Raw genomic sequence first — 22,789 nt, 5'->3', positions numbered from 1 at the left:
GATAAACTCATGAACTTTCTTCACAGAAATTTATTGCCTAATTGCCAGCCTGCTTAACTTGTTAAATATAAGGAATATATGGCTAACCACAGAACCTCACCAAGAAAATTTGTTTTCTTATGCAAAGCTTTGCCAGACAGAAGCTCCATCTGTACAATTTCCCCAGTGCCTATACATGGATTTCTCCTGAAAGCTCTTTGAAGTATGCTTTCTTTCTGGCTATGACCACCTGACAAGCCTATAGCATGCCTGTGTGCATGTGCACACAGGTTCACACATGCAGATTTGAACTGTGTTTAAGATAAAGGTCTGGAATTTTTAAAAATTTTTTTGCTTCTTCAAACATGTCTGAATGCAATTCTGCTATACTGGCTTAAAGAATTCCAGAGTTAAGAATTACACCAAAATAGTCCAGATGTTAGGAATTGCTGCTACTTAGAACAAAGAAAAATATAGTCTGTCTTTGGGCATAGACCTCTTTGCCAAACTAAATTTTAATCTTAGGATAAGTCCAACAATAGAAATGTTAGTAAAAATGCCCAAAGTTAAACAAGTTGGGTAAGAAACTGAAGTAAAATTTGTAAGACAGGAATTACCTAGCAACATGATTTGCTGGTATGCTCATGTGCTGCTCAGGAAATCTTAGATATGATATGTTTGGTACATGGAAACACTCACACCTTCTTCATCTGCTGCATGTTAGTCTTTATTCTATGAGGGCTCAAGCCAACACTAGATCAAGTCAGCCATGACTTTGTCTATCTGAATTTTGAAAACTCCAAACACAGGATGGAGATTAGACAGCTTCTTCCTCAAAATAGTGATCAAAAGTGTAAACATGAGTTCAGTTGTCAGTCAGGAACCCTCTTCAGCTGAAGCCCTCAAGTTGGCTGGTCAGTTATTACTGTTCTTGTTGCTGTTGCCACTTGCTGTCATGCACCATGTGGTACATTTATGCACTGCAATATTTATTTCCCTTAAAATATGTTTTTGGGTTACTGCCAGCTTTGGCAGGCTTCATATCCCACATGGTTTAGGATTTGTCTGTGGATTTCTTTCTGTTTAGACCAACTGCTGCATCACCCTTTGTTGATCCTTGTTATCCAAATTATCTCATCTTTCATAGGATTGCAAATAGCAATATTCTTCTTATGTGGGAGTAGGTATAAGCACCAGCTGGTGCTTTGTGCATTCATTTATTCTAATTTTCTTTGTAAATCTTCCCATCCAAAACCAAATTACGCCATTACATTGAGACTAATTACATTAGGAGCTGCTCAACACGTAACATAAAATTAAATGTTATCTCATAGAGCTTGATGATGCTGCACCCCAGAAAAGAAGGGTGAAAAGCATTAAATTATATCAAGTTTTACAGGGTGCAGATGAAATGAGAACTAATCTCAGCACCTTCTGAATGCCCACTGCAGAGTAAGCTTTGCTCATACAGAATGTGATTAACCTGCTGTGGCTTGTGCCTCTGAGCTGCACTGGGCTTTGGGTCTGGCCTTTCAATCTATGGGGAAGTGTCTGACACCTTTTGTGACAGAGGTGATGCTTCTAAAATATGATTTCCATGTATCATCAAGGAAGGAGTGTCTCTCTTGTGCTTTTCCCTCTCGGTTCTCACCTGCACAAACTATATTGACATTTAAATTGTCATTACTTTGCTCTCCGAAATAACATCCTGCTGAACAACCTGCTGCAGTCTGGACCTGAACCATGTTTTCCAGAGAATTCTGGCTCTCTGCAGGTGCTCTCAAAATATGACTGTGTAAGTGAGGTACAAAGTGTAGTGATGTTTGCCTGATCTATACACAGTTTGGTCTGAAACTAGCACCTCAGTATCTGTTTTTATGCATATACTTCCAGTGAATGTCAGGGTAGCTTTGATGCTACCTGATATGTACCTGGATGATTATGGGCAGCTTGTTTCCTTAAGTTGAAGACTTCAGTTCCCTAGAAAACTAGATATATCTAAAAGCACTTTCTGGAAGTTCAGAACTGAAGCTGATCAAGAATTATGTGTTTAGTCTGACCTGACATGAACTTCAGTGGATTCAAGCAGGTTGCTTTTTCTTAAACTCAGAATGGAGTTAACTCTGTGAGGCAGAGTCTGAAATACTGCATTTAAATATCTCCTTCTAAATACATTCTGAAATATTCTAGGTAAACTAAAATCATTATCTGTGCTGGCTTCTTTTGAGCAAATTTGAATTGCTTTTATAAAACTCCTTTTTTCATCCAGTCTTTACCTTAAAAGTGATGATAAAGAATCATTCTCCAACTGAAAAAAATCATCTAACATTTCCAAAAATAAAGCAAATATTTAAATGATCCTGGCCTCAGTCCATGGATGGGTTAATGGACCTAGTGCTCTAGCTTTTTGCAGGAATCTCACACAGTAATTTCTGCATCAAAGTCATAACTTCAAGCTGAACTCTTGAACAGCCTTTGCATGCCAGTGTGCATTAAAGATTGCAGATAGCACACCTAGGTATGTTCTTTGACTTTATTCTGAGTCTTAAAAGACCTCTTTGACCTTCTGCCTGAAGCCAGATGCGGATGAATTGTTTGTAATTGTATTCTTAACCTCCAAACTACAGAGAAAGGAGCAGTACTGAGCCCTTTCAGATGAGGTAAAGCTGATGAAATACCCCACTCGAGGTGCATTTCTTTGGCTCTGTCCTGTGTCCCCCAAACTGTGCCTGGCTCTTTGGAAAGCACAGAATTCCTCATGGCTGTCATTTTGCTGTGAGGAGAGGTTGGATTTGTAGCTCAGTTTGACCTTAGACACCAGGTGTTGTACCATCATCATCATCATAATCCATCTGTTGGACCACAGGAGCACTGAACTTTTTTCCAGGCTGTACATACATTTTCATTGTAAGGGCAATAGAGGGAGGGAATTTTTTGCTTTACAAGAAACAGAACTCAGTTTGTAAGAAGAGCACATAAGCTGTAACAAGGATCTTTGTTATACATCTGCTTTCTATAGGGAGGGGAGTATGGGAGGTAAAAAGAAGGAAAAAATTTATTCAGGAAATTTGATATGGGCAGTAGGTTTAAAATGTCCAAGCAATGTTTTGAAGAGCTAACCTGTCTTCTGAGAAAAGCTACCTTGTTAAAGTGCAAAAGAACTTGTTTCTTAATTTCAGATGATCTTTGGAAAAGAAGTGTGTGAAACCCTTAGAGCACAGGCTTAGAAAGATTTGAGTATTTGTCTGTGTTTGCTTAGCTTGTTAGCCTGTGTTTTTGATATACATGAGAATGCATCTATCAAATATTTTTCCTTTTCCTTCCTTTCTTGCTTATCCTTCCTAAGTTTTCACTATCATGTTCCCACTCAAAGGGAATTCTAAAGCCAAAATCAGCCTCTGGGCCTTTTTTTTTTTCTTTTCCATGAGTCAGCACCTGAAAGCAGGTCAGCTTTCATGCAGCTGGCTGTATCTTTGTAAATCGTGGGGCTTTTATTCTCTATCTCTTGGCATCATTTTGGGAAGACACAGGGAGTGGGATTGTTCCAGATGACAAAACAGGCACAAGCAGAAGCAAAGAGGATAAAATCTGTTAAAGACAAGTGCAGGATGGGTGTTCCCCCAACAGACTTCGGTGGTTTTAAAATCCTGAACTGGATCCTCTAGGTAAGAGAGGTTAATTAATGCCATCCAGTTTGGCATTAATTCCCTGTTGGACAGTCATTTGATCCCACATTGCCCAATTGCAGCGTTTCAAACAAGTATGGAGGTTTGTCCAGAGCCACCTAAGCAGGGGACAAGGAGGCCATGGCACATGAGGAGGTGATGGTGCAGGAGCAGTGCAGCCTCAGCCCTAAACCAGCACACACCTGTGGTCACTTGAAATCTTCCACAGAGTAATATATATATTTAGTTATTTATATATATATATATATGTATATATATATTTTATTTTGTTTTTTGTGAGCAGTTTTGGTTTCAGTCACCTTCTTGGCTGCTGCTCTGAGAGTAAAACAGATTCCTTGGATTTGGGGGGCCTGGTCTGTCTCTGGTGTTTGTGCTGCTGTGCAGGCTTGTGGAACAGGCTGAAGCTAGCTCAGGAGAGTGTGCTGGCTGTGGCTCAAGAGTATGCTGGGGCTCTCAGTGCACAGGCAGTTTCTGATGACCTGCCACTGCATGCTGACATTCGTGGTTGTTATTGTCATTCTCACCAGGAAGTGACAGATTTTTATGTGAGGTGCCAGGTCATTAAGTAGCTCTGTCTTGGTTCAGTACCTTCATTTGTATGCAGCAGTGGTTGGGTACTGCTACAGGAAAAGGTTTCTTATGAATTAATGACATTGAAAAAGGGCCTTCTAAAGGAACTGTGATACACAGTACATTTTTTTTTTTCATTTTAATTCTGAGTCCCACTGATCCTTTAATACTTTTGGTTTTCCTCAAGCAATGTACTTTGTACAGAACTACAGTAGTTTATATAGCTGTGTAATTCATATAGGACTACAGACTTGAAATGGTGATATCTGCACATAATCACTCTATTTAAATAATTGAAATAATTACAGGGCTGCTCTTCAAAAATAATATCTTTCCATATAAGAGTTCTGGCTATAGAAATCAAAGGATAATAACAGAAGTTATTCTGCTACTTCCTCTGGAATATCAATGAGATTTTTTAAAAGAGTTTCTGTGATATTAAAGGCCTGCCATTTTTAAAGCACAGATGGGGTGCTGGGCTGATCAAGCTGAGCACTTCCTGGATCTAGTTGCTGTTGAGAGAGTGGAAAGAGTTTTGAGCAGGTTCAGGCTGAGGAAGAGTGTTTGGAGATGAAACAGGAGCTATGCTGGAATTTTTAGTCTGGTGTGGAAAGAGGTAACCTAGAAAGGTTTTAATGAGGGCAAAAATCCAGCTTTGTAGACTAGTCTAACATTTCATCTTGTGCTAATGGCCTCTTTGGGTAGAGGCATTGCCACAGCTCCTTTTCATTCAGGGGGAACTTCAATTTACATCCTAGATAACCTGCAGCTTCTCAAAATGTGCAATAAGTGGTGCATGTGTCTCCCCCAAATATTGATATTTATATTTATCAGGGGAAAGGTAATTGCTGCCACCAGCCTCTAACCAAAATTATGGCAAAATTTTATCATAATGGGAAAAAAGATTTTGCTTTTAAAATGGTATTGATTTTGCAACATAACTGAGTGGAATACTTTACTGATATGATACAAAACATAAGTAAAATTTATCTAAGCAATTACAGGGATTGAAAAGGAGTAGGTATGTCTAATGTTTACTTGACTTCTTTTTCCTACTTGAAAATCCGCAGCATTCAAAGGAAAATAATAAGTTTTTCATATTTTTATTGGATTAGAGAGTAGGTGCTGTTTGTATCTCAAACATTTTATTTACAGTTGAGTGAAATTTTTCATATTAAACATTTTTTTGGCATTAATTCAGACTTAGAATTTTGAAATTTTTCATATGCATAAGTGAGTTTTATAACTTGCTTTGAAATCATTGTAAACTGGTTTAGTTACAAAATTGCACAACATTTTTTCAAATAAAGATTTGATTGTGACAACTGAAATAACTGCTTCAAAGGCCCCACCTATTTCTCTATTTTTTCTTTTAATTACAACCATGGTATTCCAAAAGAGATACACAGACTTTGTAAAATGATACAAAATAAAAGAGCTGAAATTATCACTCAAAATCTTCCTTTGTGTGAAAATATCTGACTTACATCACAGGTTATAATGTTGTCCTGGGAAATTTGAAGTGCCAATGAACTGGAAATAGATTTGTTACCAGCTTTCCTGTTCTATACTTTGCTGTTTCTTGAACCCCTTCATAGCATTAGTGCATTGCTTGCTATCATTTTGAGGAAATGTTATTCAACTCATGTAGTTCTTACCACTATTTTTGTTTCCACTCTCACTGATTTTATGAAAAGCTTTAAAAATTATAAGGTACCATCTTACAAAATTATTGGAAAGTTGTGAGGACCATTCATACAAAGCAAGAATGTCAGATAATATATTTGAGCTAAAAATAATGGCATAATAATTACATTCATTTACACCCCTTCAGAATTTGACAATCCATTGTTTAATGTGTCTTAACATATTTATCCAGCTTATGTCAGATTTCAATTGGAAATAATTTTGGGTAAATTTAACAAGTAATTTTTTTCAGTAGCCAAAATCCACCTTTGCTTCAGCAAAAGAAGAGCGATTGTTGTCTTCCAGTCTGAAGACTGACTTGATCAAAACAGTCTTGGGAGTTTCCATAATATGTTGACTCACAGATTTTCAGGTCAGATATGTTGAATTCAAGACCAGAACAGATGATTTGGGCTATTTTTTTTTCCCCCTTGGCTTATTTTCACCTTATCTGCCAGCCTAACAGCCTTACAAACTCAGTAACAGGTCTTCAGATCTGACTGGCTTGTTCTGCATTAATATAATTGAGAAATCTGTGTTATAAATGACTGACATTGAAATTTGAGTTTGAAATTAATGGGCACAAGTAGCAGGTAAATAATTGGCAAAAATTGTTTCATGAGAGGTGGAACTAGTAGTCAGGTTTATGATTTATTTATGCCCTTTGTACTTTAATACTTTCCATTGTTCCATCTTATGCTCTATGACCTCTCGAAAGACTGAAAATGTTTAGGAAAACTGAATATATGACCTGAAGGCTGTGCCATCTCAGTAGGTTCTGTTGTAGCTTGACATAAGGTTCAGAAGTTATCAGAGAGAGTTGACCAAGCTTAAAACACACAGGGGCATCAAAGTGATCTGCAGCTGTGAACATTAAACATGAGTATCTTATTAAGGCTTTGGAAGCCTTTAATACAATGCACATAGAGTAGAAAAACTTTTGCCATTGTGGAATGTACGTTAGCACATGAGCAGTCCCAGCAGCAGTCAGTAGGGCTGCTCAAGTTACTAATTTAGAATCTGACTTCAGATTAGATGGCAGAATACTATTTCACAAATTTGTAATCAGGACTATGAAATTATTTTTTTAATGTTTGACATATTTTTTATGCTTATAGTTCACATATAGTGTATTTAATCATAGCCTGCTGCTTCAAATAAAAGAAGTATTTAAGATATTTCATGTGTCTTCATGCCTCTCAAACTCATGGCTGAAATTGTTTCCTCCTTAGGAAATGTGAATCTTTTATTTAGTATTTATGATTTTTTTTTAATTTTATTTTATTTTTTTTACTAGAAGCCTGAGTTAATTCTACTGATAAATGGTTAAGGAGAATATTCTTTCATGTGCACCTCCTCATTGCCATATCTGTCCTTTGCTGGAACTCTGCAAATGTATTTCACATTAATGAGCATCTGAAACATGTCTGAGTTTTGCTTTTTGCTAGCAAGTTGTAAAAAATTTTAATAATTTTTCTTGGATCAAATCCATTAGTTAATTTCCCTTTAGCTGCTCTTTCAACTGTGGAAGGATGATGTTTAATTTCAAATGAAAACTATTTTAAACGAAACAGGTTTCACAATTTATAAAATGGTTTTTGTTAAGCATATGTTTTGCGAAAATATTTCTGATATGACTGAACTGCTGTTCTGTTATTAAAATGAGTTATTTTGGAAACAGTGACATTTCCACGTGGTCTTTCACATAGGCCCTGTGTTTGTAAGCAGTGGCTGCTTCTATAAATGGTGTGCCCAGCACAGGAGGGTGAGCTCACACATCCTTTTCTGTGCACACACACACACACTGGCCTGTGAACTATAAATGGAACAAAAGGATGAACTTCAATGGGCACCTGCCACTTTGCAAGATAAATAAGTGTTGATGAGTTAGAACTTTGCTGATATGCCTGAAGCAGTTTAAGTAGAGCCTGCATGACGTATGTTTTTCTGTCTGTTTTTAGAAGTCCAGCTCCAGTGAGAGCCGAAGCTACCCCGGCAGCTGTCCCTGCAGAAAAGCAGGAGGTTAAAGCTCCTCGTGTGAGGAAGTTAACGAGGCAGTACAGTTTGTGAGTAACCTACAGCACTACCCTGTGCTTTTGCCTGCTACAGCTGAAAATGAAAGGGGATGCTAATTATTGCTCCAGCTATGCCTTCTGAAAGGCTTGAGTGCAATTACATGATAATGATCTTATACCGATACCATTCCTTTCATCACTGAGGATCTTCATGCTTTTAATGTAAAATGAATTTGCCTTTCCTCCACAGTGGCTAACCCTTTGGATTGCAGGCCATCCACCTTTCCCCAAGCTCATGGGTTAGGAATTAAAAACCTCTTTACCACATGAAATGTCAGAGACCTGGTGTGAGCTGGAACAAGCTGCTCTGCTGGCTTCATTACAACCCCATTTGCAAAATGAGGAAAACAGTCTTTAGTTGTTGGGGCATCAAGCTGTGCTGTGAGCCATTCCCTCTTAGAGAGTGCACCCTCCCTCCCTGTGGTTTGTCACATGAAGAAATTGCTGAGCCTGCTGCAGCTACAGCCAGCAAAACTAATTCTCTTAGTCCTGGAAAGAGGGATCTGTGCCTACAGGGCTTTGGCATCCCATTTACACATAATTCATTCCACTTGAAAGTCTCTAGAGATGTGAGGTACTGAGCAGAGGTGAAAGTCAGTGTTGATTTGTCCTCCCATGAAAAGACAGACAAGGCCACCAGAAATTAAGGGGGAAAAGATTTAATGTCAGCAAAAACTCATTAGTACAAGAATACCAATGCCATAATAAATAAAAAATATGTATGCTTTCTGTGTGGAATGGCAACTGTTAGTCTATTCAGGACTTAAAATATCAACATTAGGAAAACTTTTCTGTCTCTTCAAAATGATTATAATAGATATCAATACCTTGTTATTTTTTGTTTCTCTGTTAAGATCATTGTCTTTTTAACAATCTGCATTATCAAAATTGAAAAATTATTTGGGATGAGAAATGAAAGAACTAGTCAAATTGAAGCTAGGAGGAAAATGAGCTATTGGCCAAATTGGTGTTTTTCCAAGAGGCCAAGACTGGCATGTGGAAACACAATCCCTTTTTTATTGATGAGGTTTTGAGGAACAGTTTTGAACATGTCTTGCTCCTATGTGGATTTTCAGTTACCCAGTATTAGGTGTGAGGAACAGCAGATAGACACATTTAACCACAGGTGTCACATATGCTGTGGCCATGTGCAGGGCCAAAGATTTCCTAGATAAAAATATGGGCTGTAATATCTTTTTCTGTTTGTAAACTCAAATTCTGTTCAATTTAAATTATCTTGTATCTGGAATGCAAATATGGGAAATGTGAAGAACAGAGAAGGATTATCATGAAAGTAAGACAGTGAAGGCCAATTCTCAGTCTTGCAGCTAGTGTGCTGAGAGTTTGATTGCTGATAAATCAACCCTAACTCTTATTTTTCCACTTCCTTGCATACACCAGAGTAGCTTTACCCAGCAAGGATGGGGAGGGTGCCAGTGAATTCATGCTGAGAGTGGGGAGCAAGGATTGTGAAAATGTCAGCTACATGCTCCTGAAAGAGAGATTAACCAGGTCAACAGCCCAGCTCTGGGCTTGTCACATTAATAAAATGTCTGTTCAACAGGTCCAAAAGATTTCATGTTTTCTTTCCAGCATAAAACCTGTGTATTGTGCATGCTGTGGTGCTGAATTCTAGCCTTACCCTGAAGAAATTAAAAATTAAGTTTGAAAAAGATAATATTAATCATCAAAATTTTATATAATATTTAAAAAATATTGCTAGTCAACCCAGCATTGTGTAACCTGTATGGCATGTAGTTTTGAAGTTTTTTGTGTTGCCCAGGCATGCTGCCTTCAAGTGGCACTAAATCAAGTATAGTTCTGTTCTGGAAGTATCTGTCAAGCTGGCATGGCAGGCTTCTGTGCGCTGTGAGTGCACATTGGTAGTTAAAATTAGTGCTGTTTTATGAGCAGAAGTAATTTTTCTCATTATTTTTCGCTGTGCATTTAACTGTCAATCTGTAGTCTTTCCTTTTCACACATAATTCCCTGTAATAAGGCCAAACTATGACTCTGTTTACCTCCATCCAATTGCAATTAACAATTGGAAACATCCTGACTCAGGGCTGACTGATCCCAGTAAACTGTAGTCGATGGGGTTCTGCAAAAGTAAATGAAGGTTTAACATTTTTTACAGGCTTTCATTTAGTAGTGACAGTAGGTGAGATGGAAAGAGCTCAGCTTGATGGCCCAAAGCCCAGGGGAAGCAACCTCATCTTAAATAAAGTGTTTTCTCTGTAAATGGTATAAATGGGACGGGAAAAAGATACCCTCACGAGAATGTTTTTAAAGAGATCCTTTTTGGAGTCAATCAAATTCCTTTAAAAACAGTTTGAAGATAGCAGCATAGACTAGCTCTATGATGGGTGTCAAATCTACTGTTGTCTGAAACCAATGGAGCAGTCAGATCCATGGATAGATGTCACCATATCTGTTCTTATCAATGCTGCCAGACTCCATAGAAAAGAATAAACATTAAAGTGGAATAGTATCTGGTCAGTTCATTTATGCATATATACATAATCCATAGCAACACTGCTTGCACCTAATAACCATAAGATTTCCATTTGCAGATGAGAAGTACCAAGCCAACCCAATTTTAAGGAATCTTTAAAGCTTAAAAAAAAACCTAATTTACTTGAAAAGGTAGCTGCATTTCAGAGGGAAGAGTAAATGGAGTTTCATTTCAAAGCACTACAGCAGACACACAGATTACCAGGGCCTCCTCTGACACAAGTGCAGTCAGAAGTCCAGTGGCATCTTCTAATGAGAAAATCTCTCTGTTTTTATCAATGGCAGTGATGAAGATGACCTTCCTCCAGCACTGGCAGCAGCAGCAGCAGCATCAACACCTGTGTCTTCAGCATCTCCCGGGTCGCAGAAAACGTGTACGCCACAAACATCAGAAGGACAGACACAGGTTTCACCTGGTGGCAAGGTAAGACTCAAGGAAATGAGCTTAGGTCACTTGGGAGAGGGTTCAGGAAGGGTAGCAGGGAGCTGTAAGTCAAAGGCTTTCTCTAGATGGAGTGATTCTACATTTAAGAGTAGCTTTTAATGCAGAGTCGTAGTGATAGGTTTCACTTGTGGAATAAGTATTGAGAGCCTGCTCCAAGACCCAGCTAAAATCCATAACAGTTTTTCATCAGCTTTAGTGGGCAGTGGATCAGGATTACTCCCTTGGATCTTAAAGGTGCATAATTAGATTCTCTATCTTTCCTGAGTTTTTCAGGACCTGAGAAACATGGTGTGAAATTTTAAATCCATTTGGCAATTTGTGCTTTAAGGAATTAAGAAAACTCAACAAAACAAACAAACAAAAAATTACAGAAATTAAGTGGTTCTTTATTCCAATGCTGGGTTTCTTTTTTGTCTTTAGAGTTCCACAGATGCTGGGAGTACATTTGCTTTGGAGCCAGGTGACCTCCTGATGGATTTCACAGAGGCCACACCAATGGTAAATAGTTTTAGTTTGTAACCAGGAAAATGTAGAGGTTTTCAATCATTTGTCTGCAGCTAAAATGGATGGGATACTATGCAGTGTGTTAGAGAGTGCATGGGAATGAAGTAAGTTTGCTTGATATTCAGTGATCCTGAGCCTCCATCAAACTCAGCTCAGAATTTCTGAAAATCAGTCCACATCAACAAGTGTTATGCCTGATCTTCTGAATGCATTTATTGTTGGATAACTACTTATTTCTCTCTCCTGTCTTTACACATTGCTGCACTGGTTTCACAAGCTTCTTTGTCCCTTTAACACAGATTCCTAGTGTGATCATAACTTTGCTTTTGGTAGTTGTCTGAAAAGTGACTTCTTTTTGCCACAGTTTTGTTCAGAGCTTATCTAATAGCCAATCCCAAGATGTGTACCTGCACTTTCATGTTTCATTTGCAGAGTTCTCTTCCTCACTTCAGACAAAATTGCCTAAAATGCGTTGATTTTTTTTGGAGCTAAGTGATTTATATTTTTGCTAAAAAGCCAGGGAGAGATGCTGGTCCCACTGAAACCAAAATGCCTCTTGACTTCAGTGATCTCAACTCTTTCATCTCAGATTCTCAGCAGATTTCTAGCATAATCATAATATGATCCTTAACTTCCTCCAAGTCATCCTGCACTGCAAATAACTCTTAATATATATATATATATAGCTCCTCTGCTGTCCAAAGGCATTTTTAACCACAGTTAAAGCATATAAACAGTGTGACTAGGACAGCACTAAATTTTGGGCATGAATGGTTTTATATTAAGGTAATTCTGTCCTGGGCATTGTTTTCACTAAATGGTTAGGTCCTGGTTTACAGTCCTGGAAAGGTGCTGTGGGGTTGTGCCTTTTGGTTCAGTATTTGAGACAGTATTGTGTTGTCTGTAAATAGCTGCTTGTGTCCTGTTCCCACTGGATGAGAGCTGTGGGGCTGAATAAGACACAGGCAGACTGAAACCAAAACTACCAGAAAGGGAGGTTGTAGAGAGGTAGGTATCAGTCCCTTCCCGAGTCAGAAGTGACAGGACAAGAAGAAACAGCTTCAAATTACTCCTTAGATTTTGCATATTAGTAACAGTTTGTTCAATGAAAGGTTTATAAAGCATTGGCACACTCTGCCAGGGAAGTGGTTGAGTGGACAGCCCTGGAGGTATTTAAAAGATTGTGGATGTTGCACTGAGGGACACAGTTTGAGGGGGGGCTTGACAGTGCTGGGTTATGGTTGGACTTGATCTGAAGGGTCTTTTCCAACACAAGTGATTCCATGATTCTATCTAGGTTAGATTGTCCTTTTCTATATTAATAGCACATTTGTGGCTAAATTGTTGTTATCTGTTGGAGTTTACAAATAGATTTCTTATTCTAAAAAACGTATGATGTCTTACTGTATTAATCAGAATTTTTTAAAAATGAGTCATGGAGACTTTAGCAACTGACCTGCTCTAGAAAACATAGGTTTGGTTTTATTTTTTTCCATTTAACAGAAGTCAGCATTACACACTTTTTCCTCTTCCAGCTGAGGATAAAGGCTTTTTGCCCTAAATATTCTACCAAATCGTGCTTTCCTCTTCCCTCCCCCACCACTCACTGACATAATTTATCACATTTATTTTCATGAACTAACCTTCCATTGACATTCTTGGTTTTAATATTTTGGAGAGCAGGTACTGCCCAGCATCAATCAACCCTTTTTGTTTTGTTTAACATCTATAAAGGTCAGCTTGTTCTCCACAGAGCAGGTATTGTTTACAGACCTTTCTCTGCAGTTTCACTGACTTCAGGCTGCTCTCACTTGAGGTTTGAATGAAAAGTTTACTCTTCAGGGAGAGAGGCTCCAAGCAAAGACAAGCTAAGGGCAAATGTGTAACTTTGAGACAGTCTGATCATTTAAATAGTTCTGTTGTGATAGAATGTGCTGTCTGTTATTTGAGGGTCAAGGTAATGTACAGCTTAGCATCGTGTTACTGTCAAGTCTGTGGTCATGTGCTGGTTTTGCATGCTGTGACCTGGCCCTTGGGAATTTGTTTGTTAATTGCACCCATTTGTTTCACAGTCAGTGACAGGTACAGTAGCTGAAGGGTCATGCATGTTGTCTTATTTGGGGTGTTTGCCTGAGGTGATAGAGATGAAGCTCAGGTTCCTGTGTAGTCACGGTTTTCCTGCAGAGGGTCATTCAAACAGCTGTCTTGTTGTCTGGACTAGAAAGAAAAAAGGCACCTAATCAAAATTAGGTTTTGTGATTTTTTTGGTTGTGGTACATGCTGCCAAACTTCCCCAGTTCACTGGAGAGGTGTTAATTTGAAGAAGCTTTAGATATCCTCGCTTCTTTTCTCTAACATAACTGGTAGAGAGTGATTAACTGACTGAGCTGCATTGTTCAGTGCCTAACCTTTGGTGTTTTGTCATGACCTTAGGCTTTATCCATGTTTTGCTGCTGTTGCCAGTGGAAGATACCAAATACAGTGAAATACATACTGAGAATTACACTTGGAAGTGGAGCTCAGAAAACCAAATTAACTTATGAAAATGTAAGGATTACTGAATGGAGTGAATAATTAGAAATCATCAAAGCATCTCATGCAGGGATGAGAGCAATCAAATTTGTCTACTTGGTCAGCCTGGAGGAGGTACTGTGAGATATAAAAGAACCAGTTGAGCTCTAATGGTCACTTAGTCATCAATACCTAGACTGCCAGTAACAGCAGGGCAATTATGAAGCAGACTGATTTCAGGAAATAATTTTGCAGGAAAAATAATGTACATTTACTAATGCAGATTGCCCAGAGGGAAAGGTATCCTTTTGTGCTTTGCACTCCTAAAACCCTGTGGTTTATGCACATTTCTATTAATTTTTCAATTAGATCCTACAGTTAATTGACTACAACATATTACTTGTTGTCCTTAAAATAATTATAAAATGAGGAGAATAAAATCTTTATCTTTTTTTGCCACTCTATTGTGACTTTTAGCACCGTATCCTTTTAGCTTGTATGTAAACAAGATTCAATCCCTCCTGGTTTTGTGTTTGCAAATGGATTTTTTAAAAATGCAGCATCATATATGAAGAATTATCACATTAAGAGCATCCTTGATGAGGTATAGCAGAATAAGTTTTGTCAGTGTAGTAGGCTGTTTCTCCTCCTGCACTCCTTCCTCGTGTTTCTAGCTTTTCTGGAACTGGAAGTCAAAGCCTGAGCTTTAAGCTCTTCTGTTGTGGCTTACAATTGGTGGGATTTCTGACATGTGCATGAATGCAGAGTTTTTCTTGTTTAGTTACAGAAAGCTCAGTCTTAGGACCCTGAATGGATGTAACAGCTGCTACACTGCACTGACAAAGCCTTCTCAACCAAGAGAGAAAGCCAGTGTGCACAAACTTCAGTTTGACCTAATGGAGTAGGACAAAAGAAATAAAAGCTTTACACACAACATGGAGCTATTCCTAAACTTAAACCAAGATCTGTAATGCAAGGTGGGTGAGCTGGGACTAAGTCATGATCACATCTAAAGAGGTATCAGAGAGCAGTAATTTACAGCTGGCTTTGTACTTTCAAATTATAGGTTATCTCATGCTGTATCAAGTGAATAATTTTCTAGAGGTTCATCTGCCATCTATTGGTGGAAAAGAGAAAGTAGCAAACTATTTGCCTATTTAAAGCCTGATATATAACATTTAAAAAGTATGAATTACCAGTATGATAGTTAAAAAACAAAAAGATAAATGCTTTCAGAGTAATAGAAGGTATTTTTATTTAGGATGAGTTGGAAACAAGTATTCTATTTTAGTAATAGCATTACTAGGGTATGCAATCCTGTTGATTCAAAGTGATCTCAGTCTGAAAATGTGCAGAATTTGATGCCTTAGCATCTAGTATTTTGGAAATAAAGTGAAGGTAACCAGGTCAGAAGTGAGTCAGCTCAGGGCGAAAGTGGGAGAAGTTTTTGTATCTTGATGGAGGTGATAAAACATCCCTGCAAACTCTCTAGGTAGTGGATAGTAAGCAAGAGGTAGTGAATAGAGAAAAGTAAGTAATGTATCTTTTCATTCCACTCCCCTTTAATGTTTGTTGTATGAATAAAGAGGAGTTAATTTAATTTTTAGTTGCTAATTTTTTATGACAGTTTTGCAAGGTTGTAATAAGCCAAATAACAGAGTGGGAAGTGAGCTTAGTACTTCTTGACTTCATTTTGAATAACTTTTCACTTTCTGTGCAAAGCAATTTTTCAGTGGAAGACAGGCAAGCATATCAAACTCCAATACCCCCATAACCAGTCCTTTTGAATTCTAAACAAGAGTGACTATAATGTAATTCAAGACTGATATTTGATAAGAACATTAGCATGTATCTACTATCTAACTGGCTGAAAGTATAGATCAAGTATCTGTGCATGCCCCTGAGATCTTTAAAACAGCTCAGTCAGAGAAAAATTTATAAATGCTTTCCTTATGGTGAACTAAATACTGAAGAAAAATTAGGACTCTTGAAGACTGGGGGATATACTTCAGAATTAGAAGCTTTCTACTTTTACTTCTTCATCACAAAAACAAGAAATTTCTTATACTAAGACAAATTGGATGCAGTAACTATGCAATGGATTCAAAGGGGAATATCCAAAATGCTATTTCCCAAGCTGCGTTCTCAATTGATAGTATTTGCACACTCAAATTTACATGCCATGGCAAATTATGAGCAAAAGAATTTGCAAACAGTTTGTAACAGTTTGTCTGTTACACATAGAAATAAGAATTAAAAGCAGTAAACAGGATATCAAATGCATATTTATTCCCAGTTTCAAGTTCATGCCCTTTAATTCCATATTCAACTAAGAAAAAGAAACAGCAATTGCTAAAGCAAACAACTTCAATACAAAAATCTTACAGCAATAGGCAATAGATCTAGTTCCATGTGGATTCAAGGAATACTCTAAATTTACTCATGCTGCAGGAAAAGTGCATCAGCTGGATGGGAACACGTTGCAAAGGGGTGCACAGTAAGGCTCAGCCTAAGTGACACATTAGACTGGGGCTTTGCAGGAAGTGCTAAGAGGCCCATGCAGTGTAAGGCTCCTGGGAGCACACAGCTTGAATCAAGCAAATGCAGGCTACCTGAGCATCAATTAGGTTATAAAAGGCATGCCAGTAGCTAGGGATGGGGCTCAGAACATTTTAGAAGAATCATGGTCTTTTGGTAACCAGATAAATGGGTGAATACATAAAGCATTATAAATAGGGCTTGTGACTAATATGTAGCTCTGCAAAGTACAAGGCTTTATTGGTGGATGCCAGTTTCATAAGCAGTCTGTTGAATTAGTAACAGGCAGGATAACTGAGTGTCAGGCTCAGAGACAGCCCCTTGAATCTTAATTTAAACTTTAAATGCCTAAAACTCTTTGACTGCTACTTAGCTATTTAGGGATTTGCTCCTATTCATCCATTATAGAAGTAGTCAGTGAAGAAATAAGAGAGAATTCTAAAAGATGAACTGTAAGCTTCTACAATTGTTTTTTTATTTTTCCTCTGCTTTAGGTGATTCAAATTCATTGGCTCAGTATATTTTCCCCTTTATCTGTATGCTGAGCAGAACAACTTGGTGCCCTCTGTAGATATATGACAGGTGATTCAACACTTCTCTATTTGTTTAACTAATTGAAAGCAAATTCTCCAAAAAATAAAAAGATCCACACAGTGAAATCCATTGCTGACTTTGCACCTGTGGACCCTGTGATAAATTGGATATGATGTGTATATGAGCAAGAAAACTTCCAAAAATTGAGAAAGGTACTAAACAGAAAAAAGTTCAGGTATGTATAATCTAATTCAGTGCTTTTAAATAATCAGTGGTCCACTGGCTAACATTTTATAAAACTTGAGATGAAGGTAAGGTATAATGTCAGAAGATAATTTGGATCATGAGGGCAGAAGCTTTTCCCTGGAGACGTGATAAATTCTGCCACGTACCATTATTTGTTGTCACCTTTTGTGCTTTTTAAGATGCTGTCCTAACCATGCTGTGGCATTCCATCCACCTGCTTCATGGTTGCAGAAGTTATAAAATGTGCAAATGCCTGTCAGTAAATCTGGTTTCTGCCTGATCATGCAAGCAGAGATGGTCCTGGTGCTTAAGACTTTGGCTGAACTCCATAGGCCTGAGCAGATGGGATCTCATTTGAGAAGATATTTACCCCAGACAGCTGGAGGATCCTGCACAACCTGTGTGCCTGCAGAGAGATAGAATCAGAAAAGTGCTCTGTATGAGCATGTAATGACTGTGAGATTGTTGCACAGGGATGTTTGTGTGCCTGTACAATGGGTGGCTCAGTGGCCATTTCCAGACTTGCCCATGGAGCTGGGGGACTGGGGTTGTGGTATCACAGCTGCTCATGTAGCTCCTTCTGTGGATGGGTGCAGGATGGTTTAATCTGTCCCAGCTTCCTTAGTGGGGCTGAACACTAACCCTACAAACAAAATTACTTAGCTGTAGGTCAGATCATCTATGAAAGCCTGTGGTTTTACAGATGGCTCTCCTGAGGACTGTAGGAGTGATAGAGTGTGTTTGCAAGCAGTGTAGTTTCTGGAGTAGTATTCCAAAAGGAAGTACAGTGACTGTTGAAGTTACTTTAAAGTTTGATCAATTTATGGGTGAGGTATAGGATGTGCTTGACTGCAGGAATGATGACTGGAGGCCAAGCTCCCAGGGAATCTGCTCCCTGATGATGGAGAGCATCTGCCAAACACCACAGACAGGGCAGTGCAGGACTGTGTCTGTGTCTGTGTCTGTGTGCTTCTCCCTTTGTGCAATTAACTCCCTAATCACTTTTAGTCCAGAGCTTTTCTCAGTACCTCTGAACTGATACAGATTGCCACCACTTCAGCACTGTTTAGGAAGGTCAGAAAACTTGAGGGTCATGAACATTGTCGAAGAAGAAAAGAAAAGAAAAGAAGAAAAGAAAAGAAAGAAAAGAAAAGAAAGAAAGAAAAGAAAAAAGAAAAGAAAGAAAAGAAAAAAGAAAAGAAAAGAAAAGAAAAGAAAAGAAAAGAAAAGAAAAGAAAAGAAAAGAAAAGAAAAGAAAAGAAAAGAAAAGAAAAGAAAAGAAAAGAAAAGAAAAGAAAAGAAAAAGAGGAGAAAAAGTATACCCTCTGAAATCCATTTCTCCTGCCTGCTCAGGAAAAAAAAGATCATTCCATGGCAGTAGCAGCTTTCTCTTTTGCTTGAAATCAACATCAGAGTAAGTGAAAGGAATCAAGTAAATGGAAGCAAACAGATTTCAAACCAGCTGGCATCTACCTCCTACAGCAAGCAGAGAAGGCAAATTTTTAGCAAAGCTTTTATAACCTGTGTTTTGTTGTAAATCAGGTCTGATATGTTCAGTCATACTTTTGCTCAGTGTCTTTTTTGTTTAAGATTATTGCTTTTCTTTTCAAGTGAATATGTTCCATGTTTTGAGCAGCAGTAAGCAGGTGTAACATCTGCCTAAGAAGAATAAAAGTGAACAATACATAGACAGGGCTTTTCAGAGCATAAAGCATCATCTTTCTGTATTGGCTGTCTCCTCTTTCACTCTGCAATAATCAATGTGACACAAAAATGCTCAGCTTCTGTGCAAAGATTGAAACTAGGTATATCTTTTCACATTTGCTCTCAATGAGACAAGTACACCAATGAAGCTATTATGTCACAAATACTTTTGATATTGATCACCTTTATTTTGGCCTGAGAAGTACATTATTCCTTTTGTCTCAGCAGCTGAGAAGTTCCTAATTTCTCTTCCTCGCTGTGACTAGTGACAATTGCATTTAGACTTCAGTGAGTAACTATTGTGTGTTTGTTTTCTTTCCAGCCATCTAATGAATTGATATATGTGTAAATCTAATTCACAATTTTGCAGTGTGATAACAAGTGTGATATTTCAATTGAACATCTTCAAGCTTCAGCAGAAAATGGGAACATCTGTTTTCTGAACTGTTTTTTGACTGGCTGGGTGACTCAACTTGCAAAACCAGCAAAAAGATCAAGTAAACTTTCTTTTTATTTGCCACACAATTGAATACTCAGAAGTGCTAGGAAATTTTTCTTTCTTCTTTGATTATAGTAAAATCTGGTTGCCTACATTTTCCTTTCAAAAGCCTTTACTTTGGAAAATATCCTGGACTGAATGTGAGTGAGTAGTAAGAAGGATAGATAGAAAGATCAAGCCAATTTGAAATTATATTGTGGTTTATTTCCAAGTAATGTTGGGTTATTAATTTCAATGAACTCATGTTTCCCACAAAAAATGTTATTTCTGAATTATGCACTAAAAATTGCACTGACAAAGTGTGATTGAAACCTTTTAAAATTTGTTTTTCAAGTATAGAGAAAATTGAATCCGAACCATTTCTTTTGTAACATATTCAGTTTGAATAAATAGGCATTTTCTGATGAGAATTCCAAAGCAGTAGCAGTCCTTTTTGATGAACCACAAGTGTTACCTAAGTGACCAGAGATTTTCTCTTCTGGCCTTTTCTCATTTTTGCTGTTACTCACAGCAGGGTGTAAATTCTCTACTGAAGCATAATATATATTTAATTTTCTGTAGTGTGTCTACTAGCAAGCAAAACCAAAACAGAAATACAGTCATTAACTTGTGAGATTTACATCCAGACAGATCTTTTGCAATGACTTTATACGGAGTCTAGTACAAGTCTTATAACTCAGAGGAATGGCAATGGTAGAATAACCAGTAAGTTATTTGAAGTTTGCATAAACCTCAGCACGTCTGTGGTAATTCCACTGTTCTGTGCCTGTCCCAGACATTGTATATCATAGAAGAAAATTGTACTGTAATTATGGGAGAAAGAAAACAGGAGTTCCCTAATTCTAGCTTATTAGCTATCACAGTAACTGGATTGCAAACCAAGGAACTCAGTAGGAAGGGTTCCCTTCTGTTCATTATCCCTTACATGACGCTTTGGAAAAAACAAAAACATTAAACAAAAAAACAAACAAAAAAAACCACTAAAGTGTTTTGAGCTGAGGAAGAAAAATTCTACAGAGTTAGATATTCTATACAACTATTTTAAGCCTGATTAATAGAAAGCAGTTCTTGCATACTTCTCAGAATTATTCCTTGGAACTTGTCCACAAAACCATCCCTGTGGAAGAGCTATGGATTTATGGCTCGCTTTATGGTACGGCATTCTTCTCATTTTCAGCAAACTAAGACTAAATGCCACTGCTCTCCAGAGATACAGCCAGTGAGGTCAGGAAAGTAAATCTCTATAAAACTCATTTATCAAGTTAATGTCATTTATTGGTCCTTTGTCAAAATTTTGACTAGAATCTTGCAAGCACTCCCGTGCTGTGGAATGTTACCTGGCCTCTTCTGGCGGAGTACCAGCTATTGCAGGGATGGATTGTGATGGAGGAGCTGTCCCTGCCATCTGGCACAGACACCCAGCCATGTGCACGTGCTCTGCTGAGCCCTGTTGGCAGTGCTGGGGATGGGAAGTTGTGTGCCAAGCACAGTGGGCTTCCGACCCCCTGAATCTGTGCACGATTTGGCTCCCACTTCATGCTGCATCCAAGTTGAGCAAACTGTCAGAATTCATAACCATGAAGCTCAAGAGCTACATACAGATAGAATCCATGTGTTTGCTTCAGTGGCTGAGCTGCCCAGATTTCAGGCAAAGCTTGTTCTCTTCAAAAGTATCTGTGTTCAGGAGAGCCCATGTTTGTGTGTGCCTCTAAAGCAATTTTGGCCTTCAGATTTCTCCTATCTTGCTGCTACTGTAAAAAGGGTTGAAGAAACTGTGCTTTCCCTTTTCTTCTCACCCAGAGCAGGGCTGGTGAGGCAGTGTGGATAAAGGCTTTTCTTCACATCTGTAGTGTGGTTCAAGTTAGGCATATTCCTGCACCAGGAACAGTTAGTTCCCAAGCTCACAGAGAGCAGACTCAAAAAGCACCAGGCATAGGATTGCAAAAGAACCCCCCAAACCAAGCCAAAAACCAAAAAACCAAAAAACCAAACCAGCTCCAGTCTGGCTTGCCTGTGAGCTCCTGTTAGGATGGACAGGAAGTCAGTGACTAGGGACCAGGATCAGCCTGTAGCATTCTATTTATAGTATGTTTCTTCCCTTGAAGAGGTGCCACCTCTGGGGAGAGGACTGCCATTGTTTGGCCTCTCTCTTATTTCTGTTTTACTTTTCCTGCTCCCTGCAACATTATAATTTTCTTTGGTTGCCTTCACAGAGATGTCTTTAATAAGGAATATACTCAGTCTTTTGCTCAATAAACAAAATATGGGGAAGCATAGCTCTGCTCAAATGATAGAACAGCTTTCTGACATTGAAACTGCTGTCATTCCTGGGCCAAGCAGAAAAGTTCTGTGCTTGTGTTCTTGGTCCAGAGGAGATATTTATTTTGTAATTAAGGATGAACAAGAATGAGTTATGTACTAATAGCCCCAATTGATTGGGATTATCCCTTGGCTGGTACTAATCTCTTTAGCCATGGGACATTCCTGAGTGCAGTGTCTCAGACTGGCAGACTGGCTTTTAGGAAAACATCCCACAGACACAGAGGCATATGATGTGTTTCATGGCACTGAATTGGCAAAGTATTACAATGCAGGTGTTTGAATCTGTATATGCCTAATGAGCTCTTGTGTTTGAGCACAACTAGATTTTACTTTCAGTCAAGACAGAATCTTTGTGTTTATTTAATACTTGACGGCTGACCATATGAATGATTCATAGTCAAGAGTGTGATGTTATGAATAAATAGGTTTTCATTTATTACATTTATCACAAAAGATTTGCTAAATATGGGATTGAATTTGTTCATGCACAAATCTTAAACCAAGCAATACACTGCTCCTTGTAGACTTCCAGCTTCTACTTCAGCTGGTCTTGTTGAAAGGATCAAATAATTTTGTATCTACTACATTTAAAGAAGTGGTGCTCTGCTTTCCATGTTGGAAAAGGTGACATATTTTGATGGGAAATTATTATTTTCTTATAGAAGCTTAAGTCAGAGTAGACTTCTAGAGTAGTGAGACAGATGCAGCACAGCACAGCAGTCAGCACTCTTATGTGTACTTGAGTTCATAATTTGTGAGAGGTCACCAAAATTTGTAGGCAAGTGCATAGATTAGGGCTGTGGTATTCCCTGGGACTGATCACATGCTGAAGTTGAAAATACACTCAAGTGTCCTTCTGTATAGATATATAAATAGTGCACCAGTTTGTAATTTTAACACTCTCTCTGCAGCTCTACTGACTTTAATCTATCTGTGCTATTCTTTTCCTTTATAATAATGAACTGTATAAACTCCT

At 38.2% G+C, this 22,789-nt stretch overlaps 1 protein-coding gene across 2 annotated transcripts in view; it reads left to right on the top strand.

Moving 5' to 3' along the window:
• The window catches only part of LOC306799380 (band 4.1-like protein 4B), a 63,028-nt gene that overhangs the window by 25,097 nt on the left and 15,142 nt on the right, over positions 1–22,789 (top strand). For both annotated transcript variants that reach the window (XM_079300322.1, XM_079300321.1), the window contains exons 4-6: positions 7,883–7,987; positions 10,796–10,934; positions 11,376–11,453. In XM_079300322.1, coding sequence (XP_079156448.1) covers positions 7,883–7,987; positions 10,796–10,934; positions 11,376–11,453 — 322 coding nt within the window. The remainder of the gene's footprint in view (positions 1–7,882; positions 7,988–10,795; positions 10,935–11,375; positions 11,454–22,789) is intronic.

Source organism: Erithacus rubecula (genome assembly GCF_903797595.1).
Source record: "Erithacus rubecula genome assembly, chromosome: 3".
Classification (NCBI taxonomy): domain Eukaryota; kingdom Metazoa; phylum Chordata; class Aves; order Passeriformes; family Muscicapidae; genus Erithacus; species Erithacus rubecula.
Note: the sequence above shows the minus strand (reverse complement) of the source record. Positions and strands in the feature narration are given on the sequence as shown.